The sequence below is a fragment of the Ptychodera flava genome, chromosome 15, assembly GCF_041260155.1.
Source record: "Ptychodera flava strain L36383 chromosome 15, AS_Pfla_20210202, whole genome shotgun sequence".
Taxonomy (NCBI): Eukaryota; Metazoa; Hemichordata; class Enteropneusta; family Ptychoderidae; genus Ptychodera; species Ptychodera flava.
In genome coordinates, this window is record NC_091942.1 from 34,696,870 (window position 1) to 34,709,970 (window position 13,101).

At 35.6% G+C, this 13,101-nt stretch overlaps 1 protein-coding gene across 1 annotated transcript; it reads right to left on the minus strand.

Annotated features, from left to right (window-relative positions):
• Positions 1-18: 18 nt before the first annotated feature.
• Positions 19-12,783, minus strand: LOC139151981 (lysosomal alpha-glucosidase-like). The gene is made up of 18 exons (XM_070725050.1): positions 12,629-12,783; positions 11,356-11,837; positions 9,934-10,079; positions 9,354-9,522; positions 8,538-8,634; positions 7,894-8,132; positions 7,343-7,474; positions 6,626-6,736; positions 6,093-6,206; positions 5,106-5,196; positions 4,476-4,593; positions 4,110-4,243; positions 3,635-3,786; positions 3,290-3,438; positions 2,739-2,880; positions 2,050-2,263; positions 1,395-1,594; positions 19-991 (listed from the first exon to the last, which is right to left on the minus strand). The coding sequence occupies exons 2-18, from the start codon at positions 11,773-11,775 to the stop codon at positions 929-931; spliced, it is 2,691 nt and encodes an 896-aa protein (XP_070581151.1). The 5' UTR covers positions 11,776-11,837; positions 12,629-12,783; the 3' UTR covers positions 19-928.
• Positions 12,784-13,101: the final 318 nt, after the last annotated feature.

The window sequence follows — 13,101 nt, forward strand, 5'->3', positions numbered from 1 at the left end:
AAAAATTCACAGCCACCTGATGTTGTGAGACTCTCACATACTTTATTATGTAAATTTAAACATATTCATGAATATCACCAAAAATAGGCAAATATGGAGAACCATTACAGAGAATTGTTTTGAAGTGAAAATTTCATCTTTCTCTGATACATGAAATGACAATATTGCACTCAATATTCCTGAACTTTATCATACTGTGTTCTGAAAAAATACAAAATATTAATGGTGAATGTGTCAGAAAAATTTGACATCAAAATGGTATTCAATGTAGTTCCAATGTAAGGTATTGAAAGACAATATGGAGACAACCTGCCTTTTACAGTCAGCCAGTTATATCAAACATGACAAAATAATGCTCAAAATAGAGACCACACCATGCTTGCCAAAAATTACACTGTCCTATACTTTCCTGGTGAAAAATCACACAAAATACATTTCTGACTTGGACAAAACATTGATGTATAATACTTAACTTATTATACCCTCTGTAAGTTCATATAAAAGTGATTTGTTACCATTGCATTTATGCTATTTATAAAACTTGCAAATCAATTTGAAAACATTCCTACAGTAATGACACATGATGGTGTAAAAAAAACAATAGATGCGGTAAATTGCCAGGTAATTTCTGATAGCAGCTGAAGTATGGGAAACAAATCTTGGACAACAAGAATAATAATTTGATAAATTAGCATTTGTAAATATCAAACAATATATTTTCAAAATGTTCTAATGAAAAATATCTTTACTTGATCATGCATATAAAAATATCAAAAATTCCTGGTGACAATAGAAATGTTATGTCCATTCTGTAGTCTTCCAAAGCTGTTTTAACTACGATGACCAATAACAATCAAAAATCTGAAATTCATTTCATGGTGTCGCTGAGATCTTCAGTTTTGTAAATAAAATGGTTATTGTAATACATCTACGTCCACGCTATCATGAAAGGCTTGGTCAGCAACAAGGACAGGACGTCCAATTTTAATACCTGTAAAGAATGATACAACATTTTTTTGTAAGTTTGTGATGTACTGCAGGAAGATATGTAAGTCTGGATTTGGATGTTACAACATTGAACAGTGAAAGGTGAGAAAACATCAAGCTGGTTATAGTGTCAGGAACAATAGTAGTGATTATCTACCGCTCTTGTAGACATGAATGGATCTAAACAAACCTGGTAACCTAAAACTCGTAGAATTCATGTGACCTTAGTATGTGAAAAGCTGCTGAGTGAAACTAATGATTAAGGTGCTAATGAGGTTGCAATGCGCACACATACTTTATTGCTTCAAAATCTCAGAAAAAATGTCCTAAGTTTTGAGATCATTTCAATATCTGAAGTGCTGCTGTTAACAGCAAAATCCTGTCGGCAACTGTCACTTTTTCTATACCTTGTTCACTACATCATAAGAGAAAGGTACGGCCTTGCTGTTGGCTGTCACGGTCTCTGGTTTGTTTGCCACGCCAAGCACTCTCACAGAACCCAATACCATTGGTTCCTCAGAGTACCCATCATGCACCACTCTACATGTGATGGAATTCTTTGCTGCAGTAAACTTGATTGCATTGTGTTTCTTGTTTTTAAATGTATCTGTAAAGAAGCAAACAAAAATTTCATGATGTAATCCTAATCACTTTTATAAAATGAGGAAAGGAATCGGTCAAGAGAGAATATCAGTCAAGAGAAAAGATACCTCAACATAATGATTCAATGCTACTCAACGACACAAAAAATAAGTCAACACTCATCAAGAATTCCCTTCTGACTGAAAATCAATTTTTCAAAGATTACAGCTGATTAAGAAGATGTAGATGGATTTGTCCATAGTTCAAAGTTTATTCATAGATGGCTTTCCTTTCCACAAAGAGAATGTGTGCAAACGACTACCTTCCACTTCCACAAACACTGGTTGAACTGAGTTTATTTACCCTAATGGCAAGGCAATTCAATGCTTATATCATTGTATTCACAGGAAAAGACATTGTCATCTCCTTGATATGTTACTTTTGAAATCTAGAGTATCATGCAAAGTGTATCTATCATACCTAAACTGTCACCATCATCCCAGTAAATAGAGCCATTAGCTATGCCTTCACCAGACAAGGCAACGATCAGTCCAAATGGATTTTTCCTGGCAGCAAAAGTTGTGACGTTTGGTTGTTGGGTGGGGATGATATACCCTCCTCTGATATGTAAGTTAATCTTATCCAAGGGGGCATCCAAGGTGATTTGTTGTCCCTCAGACTCGATGGACATACCCTGCAAGATAGAAATATCATACAATGAGCGCAGAAAGTCCACACATGAAAACATCTATCATCTAAGAATTATGAGAGCATTACTGAAGTGAAACTGTGACATGCATGTTTCGTTTGACAGGTGATAATGAAATTTCAACCCTATATAAATGTTGCAATATGAAATTAATAAAGAATTTATAGTTCTAATTGATAAATATTATAGTTCTAATTGATAAATATCATAGTACCACTAAGTTTTCAAAATGACATATTGAACATGAATATGATAGATTCAACATTAACCAGGGGTGTATACTTTATCATTGATAAACAACATGTAATAATGGAGAACATTCCACTTCTTAACCTGTTCACCCCCGATTCCCTGTAAACACGTCCACAATCACCATTGCTAACAATGGGCTTGGGCTAAACCATGGTGGTGAAAGGGTTAAAGTGTATAAATCAATACATTTTACAAAAGACATACTCACTGTGTAGTAATCATACCAAGTATCTTTAGGAAAGTATCCTGTCACTTGTACCACACTTAGTTGCAATACTGGAGTTATCAACAGTGCCTCTCCCCATAGAAATTGTTTATCTATGCTGTACGTGCTCCTGTCTGATGGGTATCTATATAATATCACCAAAGTATTTTGAGCTGTAGATACATTAAAGCATTCAGGGCATGGAAATTGAGCATCTCTTACAGCTGACAAGCAAACAAAACTGGCTTTTCCAGAATTGAGGCACCAGTCCCACGGTTGCATACTTTGTTACAAATTGCAGTTTTTGCAAACAGATGGGGTATTAGAGTACAGTATTTAAAACAGTTGCAAAATGACAGTTGAATATAAAATTGGTAAACAGTGTTGAAGACTATGAGTTCTGGTCTTTGTGTGTGGCTGATGCATTTGGGATACCATTGTCATGTTTCTAGTTCATTGTACAGGTGTATGAAGTGTGTGCCACTAAAAATTTACTGACAACGATACCGTAATTAAAACTAACTTAGAAGAGAAAGTTTGCATTGCTTACTCACTCAAAAAACAATGGTCTTGCAACAGTTTTCCCCCCGGCATTTGCTCTATGAAACAAGGTATACAGATATGGTAGTAATGTATAGCGTATCAACAAGGCTTTCCGAGTGGATGCTTGCATGTCTTGGCTAAACACTGTTGGGTGTTGGTCCTGTTAATGAACAGAAACAGTCATGATGATATGGATAAAACACAATGTACTTCTACCTTTCTGGAAATACAGCACTTTTCTTTTGTAAAATCAAAACTTTTTCTACTTTAATCCAATGGGTATGTTTTATCGTTATAGCAACTTTCCCATTCTTCTGACGTAGCAATTCCTAATGCATCCATAAAATTTGAATTACCTTTGACCCTATAGCATTGTGATTTCTTGAAAATGGATAGAAAGCACCAACTTGCTGCCATCTTTGACAGAGCTCCTCTGTTGTATCACCTTCAAAGCCACAGATATCCACGCCAACCAAGGGGATACCAAACATGTTCAAGTTCAAAATGGCTGTGGAGTAAATAAATGAGCACAGAGTTGCAATCAGTGACAGCTAATTAAACAAAGACGTCAAGGGAAACTAATTGTGAAATTAATTACACATGGACATAGAGGGAAATCGATTATACAAAAACCAAGTTTGCCAACTGCAGTGTCTGTAGTATCAGTGATTTTCAAGAAGTTTCACTTCTGTGATGTCCATCATATGTACATTCGTATTCATGAGCAGTGGTTCTGCTCACAGCAGCAACATTGGTGGTATAGATTTGTAATAGCAATAAGTCACTTTGTGGTATAGATCTCAAGGTCTTCCTGACAATTAAAATATGTACCTGGTATAGAATAATATAAATCCACCCAGCTACTAAGATTATCTCCAGTCCAGTGTGCTGTGTACTTGCCACTACCAGCAAACGTAGATCTTGAGAGAACAAATGGCCGTTTACCGCGAATGTTCTTAAGGGCACTGTAAAAACACACCGTGAATACAATTAATCATCTGACAACAACATCTAATGCCGAGGAAGTGTGTGAAAAATTGACAAATATACCAGTCTGGTTTAATCGAGTTTGCTGTCAGCAGTTTGCTGAAAAAATTCGGTAAAAAAAAACAGCACTGCATGTGTATGCCTTTCACACTTGTTCTTTTCATTTGGGAACTTTTCTACATAAGTAGAAGACATTTTTCACAAACTTACTTGTATGTTGCTATAACTTCAGTCAAACCATAGATGTTATGTACATCATAGTGTAATGATAAATTATGCTGTGCTGATGGGCATATGGTTCTGTCACCAAGAACAAAACCAAATACATCTGAAATAAAGTTAAAAGTCAGTTAAAATATCAACCAACAGCCCTATAGCATCATTTACTATCACACATTTTAGGCTAATTCCATTTGAGAAGACAAATTTTCCATACAAATTTCAATAAAAAAACAAAAAACCATAAGAACCAGAATACAATATTTCAAGTGGGCAAAAGCAACCTTTGGGATCAAAAAAACTAACAGTTAAATGCAAAAATTTTTATGGTGATTTGAAAATATCATCAGACTACATGTTTGTTTCATGACATAAAATGATCAGCCGACAAAAATAAACTAAAGCTGTGCTACATACTCCACCAAATCCCAAGTCACCAGTTAGATAATCTTTCAGATCTCAGTATTCCAAAGCTAATGAGTAAACTATAACCTCCATGCACAATTTGAAAACTGAATGGTTGATATTCCAGTGAACAACTCAATTGGTACATAAGGTCACAGTCCCTCCACAAATGTTTGTGGAGGGACCGTAATAAGGTGGACAGTAGTTGGAACTTACTTGGTACATAAGGTGGATAGTCGTATGGACTATCAATAGGACAACCAAAACCCGCAGCGCCATAGACAAAGTTTGATGGTTCATTCATGTCCTGAAAGAAAAATTGTAATGGTTATGTTCTCAATCATAGTCATCGTTGTCAGTGTTAAGGTCAGCAACAGATACTTGGGTCACACAAAGCAAAACATTTAATTGCTTATTTCCTATACTCCATGCAAATTTGGACAAAACATAATTAAAATCGTACAACTTTCCTAACACAACCTTGCTAAATCTGTCCAAATAAAGGAAAGTTAAATGCATCCACAAATTACTGATTGACTTCCAGCGACATGTGCTGGTAAAGGTACAGGTACAAAGGCAAGGTTAAACCTAAAATTACAATTGGAAGAGTGCGTCCATGTACATCTCATGCCACTCAATGGTGAAGGTACCATGTTATGCCAAAATGTGTTTATATGAATGTTTTTTTCACAATCAATTTGAACAGCAACTATGGTAAATCTGTAATTTCACATCCCAATGCTCAATTTATGTTTTTTTCCATTTTTTCTTGCATCAACCAGATTTATGATATACTCCTGTGAACCTGATAGAGCTTTTTGGAAAGTAAATACATTCATGAATAGAACTTTGGTAGTTAACATATCCATCATCAACATGAAACCTCATTTCTACACTGATAACTGTACATATTAGTAAAGCAAACGAAAAACATACAAAGGAATGTTCTTAAAAACAAACCATGTGAAAGAAGAATAATCAACTCTCACAATGACAATGAGTTCAAGGCACATCTTGGTAGTGTTTTCTGAGTTTACAGTATCATATGGTAGAGCGCCCTCACAGGGGTAGAAGAATTTTGGATACACCACTGCCCAGTTTGAGAATCTCTTACATGTCACTATGAAGGTTAAAAGAGTACCAAATCTGCCACTTGGGAATTCTCTCTGATGCATTAATAATTCTTAAACTTGAAACACTTACATTCCAAAGTCCATCAAATTTGATTTTATCATGAAATCTTTGTGTCTCCTGCTGCCACCATTTCACAGTGACTGGGTTGGTGTAATCTGGGAACACAGTTCTTCCTGGCCAAACCTTAAATAAAGATGAAGAATTAAGTGAGCCCATAGGAATACTTACTAGCTAAAAATATCACATTGTCTATTTGATCCAGGAAATGTACATTTCAGTTGCAAAGTTACTTACTTATAATTCAAGAGTTTCCAAACACATGAACTATACACCACAAGTATACTGTTCACCACTTTTCTTGATTAGAAACTCATGAATTCATGAATTCTAATGTAGCTTAAAGTGTGGAATATAAACACAGACCTTAATTCAGTACATTTAATTTTACATTGTTTATGATTTTGGACAGAAAATTAGCGCAGTAATATTTCATAATTCAAAATTTACAGCTCAAGAATAATCTCCATTCAATTTGTAAATGATTGCATATTGATCAGTTTATGGCAATTTCATTAACATTTTCAATTTTGCTATTTACATACCCTTCCAACAAAGGGGTTGCCTTGGTAATCCTTGACAAACACTCCTAATTCTATTCCATCTTCATAAGGGCGATAGGACCCCTTAGGCTGATCATTTGGAATACCAGGATCCTGCAAATACATTATATCAAAAAATCTAAACAGCAATTTACATAGGACTATTGGTCTTATCACCTCTAATGTAGATGTTACATTGTAAGAGGAAAGAAAACATACCATAATCTACAATGTAGTTAAAACACAGAGGTGGGACTTTGGTCAAAATATGGGAAAGCTCTGAGACAAGTAATTACCAAAACACAAATGTTGAAAGATTGCAACATTCACATGCAGTGCTGCAAATAAAAACTGTTTGATTGGATAATCATTCATCAAGAATTAACATACATTAGATTTTAACCAAGTACATGTAACTCAATGGGAACATGAACTCCTTGCTGGTTTTTGATATTTTAATCCCAGTTCTAAAAAATCGTGAATTCCCCGGAAAAAACATTATTTCATACTTACATTTAATGCCTTTACATAAAATGTGTATTAACGACAGCACAGTACATTTGATTTATAGTTGTATTATTGTATCTATTATCACTATTTAAAAAGACTTGTCTGAATCAGGTTAGTTTTGAGTATGGATGGCATAAAACTGTCTAATTGATGTGCTTACAGTATCATAAAAAGTATTGAATGTCAAATCATGTTGTTAAAGAATCTCACCAACATTGTGATGTAGTATTGGTTATGTTGGTGAATTTCTTCAACCAAAGCTGGTAGCTCCGTGAATGTTTCTTGATTGTATGTGAAATCTCTGTGACCCTCCATACTGTCAATGTCATTCCATTGTACATCCTGGAAAAAATACCGTAAGTCATATTTCATGCAGTGCATTCAACAACACTGAAGTGTCAGTGACAAACTCTCAGAATTTAAAATCATTCACACCTGTTAACTTTGTATATTCATTGTATTTAGACTGCAAGGTTGAAAAAGCTGAAAAATTTATCTCCATCATGCACTGTAGATTTCTTTCACAAATTTCACAACATTATCTGGATTTTGGGGAGATCAAAGCCAAAATACACGATACCTTTTATTATCTAATATGCTAGAAAATAATGTACATATGCGTTTCCATTGATGATATCGTTTTTTGACTTAAATTGTGCAAATTTATAAGAGTTGCCAACAGACTTATGTAAAATTGTACGCTATCTACTTTTAAGTCATGAATCTACTGTCAAATTTAACCAACTATGATAAAAACATACTTGAGGTATACCAGCTTTGAGCATGCTTTGCCAGATTTCCCTAGTTTTATTGGCACTGTTGTAACCATAGCGACAAAGATGAAAGCCAAGACTCCAATATGGTGGCATGAATGGCAAACCAATGACCTCAGAGTACTGCTGAATGACCTCATCAGGTGACGGTCCCAGAAAAATGTAGAAATCTAGGATACCTCCAATGGTACGCCATGTCAAAGCTGGTGTAGGCTGCAGTATTACATCTTGGAAAATATGACACAGTTAATAAAGATTATATATAACTCTCATTTATAGGTCTATAGACATCAGTCTTATATATAAATTCATGCCACATCTCAGCCTTACGCTGATACCAGGTAGCATGCATCAAAACAGAAATTTTAAACTTTTGCTCAAACTGTATTCAAGAAAACTTTCGACCATTTTCTTCAGTGATCAAGAATAAACAAACAAAAACAGCGAAACTTTGATCAATTTTAATTTACTCCACACGATAAAAAATTCAAAATGAGTGGGCATAACTGTAGGTGAGCAAAATACCATAAAAATATCTGTCCTAATAAATGTAGGCACTTAGAGAATACTATTATTTATTCATATCAAGTTCCAGACCTAATTTGATTCCATAGCTTTCCGGTTTCACTTACCCATGCCATTACTGTTCAGCAGGAATACTCCATGGGAATTCCCATCCTCCTCTAACATCATGTAAAATGGGTGAGATCCATACAGGTTGACCAGCGGCTGTACAAATTACAGACATTAAAGTCAATTGTTTTGTGACACTCAAAAGAAGTAGCTACGAGAAGCTTCAGCAGAGATCATTCTCAGAAGATATAATTTGAATCAATTTCAATCATGCTGTGGAAAATATCACTGGATTTTGAACACTACATTTTTGTAGGAGCCCTCCTCCTGGCCATTACAGGGCAACAGGTGAGCTACCATCTTTTATCATGACTTCATAAGATTCTGTACATATAACATAATTGAGATGACGTAAGATAAACACTACCTTCAACGGAACCACATATTATTCATAAATACTGTATTTTCTTCTTTACAAATTTGTCCGTAAAAAAAACAGGAATTGGTTGTATTTAAGAGGTATCATGAATTTATCCATACTTCCTTTGAGGGCAAATTTCATCATCTGATTTGATGCTTCATTTTAAAGGAAGCAGTCGTCGGAACTGCGCATGTGCAACTTTCTTGTTTACAAACAATGTATATGATGCACTATAAATAGATGCTTTGTGTCAACATAGCTGCAACATTTAAATTTTACAATGCACATAATGACAAACATGGTTTAACTTTCATCAATCGCAACGTACCTTGGATACAGTGTTTACATTGGTCGTAGGGGTCCCTAGCAACCTTTGAGCGCAGTTCAACAACTGCCTCCCTTTAATTTCATAATCACCCCAACCTGACAGAAAAAAAAACATCATTTGACTTACCGCTGGGGACATGTCATGATTCCAGAAGGTGAAACTTGTCCAGTTGAGGTCAAGCAGCAGAGAATGCCGATGTTCACCCAGTCCATAGATGAATGTACTCGGTAGTTTGGTTGAAATTTGAAGAAACTGATCACTGAAGATAAATGCTGGATTGACACTTGTATCTATTCTGTCATTGAGAATGCAGAGGTACTTAGGTTAAAAGTAAGGAGTTTATTGGCAGTTTCAAACAAATGTTATAAAAAATGTATAAGATGCACTGAAGAGTAACCCTGGTACATATTACATGTATTTATGGCAACCCAAAGTGGAATCTGCAATTGTTAAACTAAATTTCAAAACTTCTTTTGCAATAATAATTCCCATTAGCAACATGTAATAACCTGTCAACTTTCCAATAACAGATTTCTCAGAGTTTTTGCTAGGATTGGGGGAACATTGGTGATTGATTTGGAAACCCTGGTAAGATTGCTGTCCCATAATCTGATTGCATTGACATACTAATGTGAACCCTGGTAAAATGACTGCGGAACCCAAATAACGTTTACCCGCTTTATGTAAAATTCCAGTATGTACTCACAGTGTTGTGTCTGTTGCCTGTCGTTTTACTTGGACACTAAACGGAGTCTCACCAAAGTTGACGCTGTAATCTGTAGATTTGGCTTTTGTTGATACTTTTGGCGTATCCAAGGGAACCTCATACCGAGGTTTCTCTGAATCATATATCTTCAAAGGAAATTGAGATACCACAAATGTGTATGTCTTTTAGTATAAAACAACCATACATGAATAGCAAATTTGAACAATTGAAACTAATCTCAATAGTTTAGAATGTGTCATGTCAGTCTCCTCCAGCCATCAAATGTGATTGCAGTAATGTAGACTTATTCAGAAAATACCACAGCCCTGTACAGACGACGGCTCAGTGAGTGAATTACGGCTTCTCAAATGCATCAGTCCATACAGGGCCATATTTTCTGAATAACCCTACCTTTCTCTAGAGCTACTCTCTGAAGTTTGAAGATACTCGGCATAATGTGAATTGTACAGCGATGACTGAAATCAAATTGTCACAAAATTCATACGCAGGAATATGGTTGGCACCACAGTTGGCTCAGTGCTATTTACTAATCCTTGCAGAGATGTCACCAAATATGCAACTTGTTTTTCATTTGTTTTGAAATTACAAAACTATTTAGACATAATTTCCTGTTGATTATATTTATTTAAAGGGACATAAGCTGTAACTTGTGGCAAGTTTTTCAGTATTCTGCTTCTGTATATCAACTACCATGTCTGACCCTAATCCGTTTGTCATGCTAAAATTTCGAGTATTCTTTTTGTCAACACAGCTTGTATGTGTGTAGTGATCATTGTTTATTGTTTACAAATGAATTCTAGTCCGGACTTGAATACAATTTTCAACAATAACAATGGAGATTACACTGATATAGGTTGTGTTGGTATGCTAAATACTTGGCATTTAATTACAGTTTAGGAATTCAATGCAGAAAGTGTAGGGAAACCACAAAACAAAAGTTCTGAAAAAATAGCGAAAAGATACAGCTTATGGAGCTCAAATGCATGACATGAACAGTTTCCTGGTAAAATCACTGCAATTTTGATGATGCACCATAAATGGCTTTATTTAAATCTGACAAATCAACAGGTTAGAGGTCAAAATTAATATACTGAATGCATCACCTGTATCAAACCTCTGCATCTAGTGAAAATAGTATATGGCAACAGGTGTGCAATAAAATGTTATATTTGCAAATGCTTGACACAACAATTATCAAGTAACAAGTATAAAATTGACAGAAAAAAAATTTGAAATTGTCATGGTCATATCACTGTTCAAGAATTATGGGCAGTCAATGCACTTTGTAAGTAGAGGTTTAAGTTAAGTGGACTCTGCTCTCAGTTCATTGTACATGTACTGACCTGATTATTATGAAAACAATAACACACACACAATTGTAAATTCATCATTTCAACATACCTTTACATGAAGTCTTGTTTTTGTCTCAAAGAATACATCTGCTGTTAGTTGCATGACATCCTTTGGGTAATAGCTTTGAGATTTTCTGGAGAGATCGAGGGTATATCCAAATGGTTTTTCTTGCTGCTTGGTAACAGTGTAACTGGGGAAATCACTTGAATAGTAACACTGTGGTACCTTCCCATCATAAGTGTTTAATCTTGACTTGAATTCTTCTTGACCTCCAGTTGCACTCTGTCTTTCATCCCAGCAGCATCCCCTCTTTAAACAGTTTTCTCGGCCAAATCCTATTATCTCCGGGTGGCAGTTGAAACGTAAGTTTGGTTCTACTTCACACTTTTGAGCAGACACAACGACACCTGTTGATGTCACTGTCCATGCAGCTATCACAAACAGAATCCAGCTTGAAAAACTCCCCATCCTGTTTAATATGTTCTGATATTTGTTGTAAAAGTCAAAGTGGTGAGACTAACAGTAATATCCTACAAAAAGCAAGAAAAGTTATTTCTAAATATGATAACAATATAATTAGTTGAAAGTCATCGTATCTGTCAAGTGGAAATTCCATAGCTGCTAATGATCCATTTACAGTGTTATCATTCCAGCAAAGTTGAAGCATTTGAGGTCATTGCTGAAAACATCAATATGTTTACGGCAAGCAGCCTTGCTTGCAGACTTTGTGAAATTTTTTACATTTTATCTCAGTAGATGATCTGAACATACTTCTGAAATTGAAACAGTGCTCATGTCTTTTTCACAATGCACAGTGGTGTCTTGGTGAAAAAGTCCCTCCATGTCAAAAACCTTGTTTCAGTGCACAAAACAATATTCCATGAAATGATTTCGTTCTCTGGAAGTTGAAAGTACTAAAATATAAAACTAAGATTGTTTTAATAATTTCTTAAGGTATCGGGTTCGTTCATATATTTAAGTCTCGACTCTGGTAATAGTATACTGTAGTACTGATAGGCTTGCGCCTTCAGACAGCTGGGTACAGCCCTTATACCGGTACGTGCTGTGTGTTTCCGGCGTTATACGGCCTCCCACCACGTACCGTGCTGTGTGTTGGTACGCAGGGCTAGGTACATTCACACCCCTATCGTGGTACAGAGTACAAGATATACAATAGCAATAAAGTGGAACCTCTAACAGTAAGCTTATGTGGTCACATTGCAGCTAGAAGCTTGCAAAGCGCAAAAATCAGAACTCGAAATTGAATGAGTTTCAAAACGATTATCTCAGTAAAATGTCTAGACTGAATATGTACACACACCTTAAACGTTCAGTTATTCCTGCCGAATGGCTCCAGCGTTGACGTTGGAATACAAATTCGCAAAGAACAACCCGACTGTGCTTACGAGTTGCCGGGTTTGCCTGAAGCCACACCACCGTGACCTGGCCATGACCGCAGGCACCGTCTCAGACAGCGCCCTCAATTGACCAAGTGAAAGTCAGGATGGTATATTTACCGTACCTGATTATCTTATTTATAGCGGTATTAAAATCCGTCCAATGAGAGACATTGTCATTTTTGTAATATGACTTGTTATAGAAGAAGAATATCATTATATCATCAAATGGAGTAAATATAAAAATGAGAAATTTCTCAGCTACGACCACAGGCGGCCCAATCACTATTAAGGTAGATCGCGGCTAATAGTGACTTTAATCAGGATTTTTCTGAAATTTTCAGATGTCTGGGATGAGATGAAATGTTAAAATATAAGAAAAAAAGATTGGGTACCC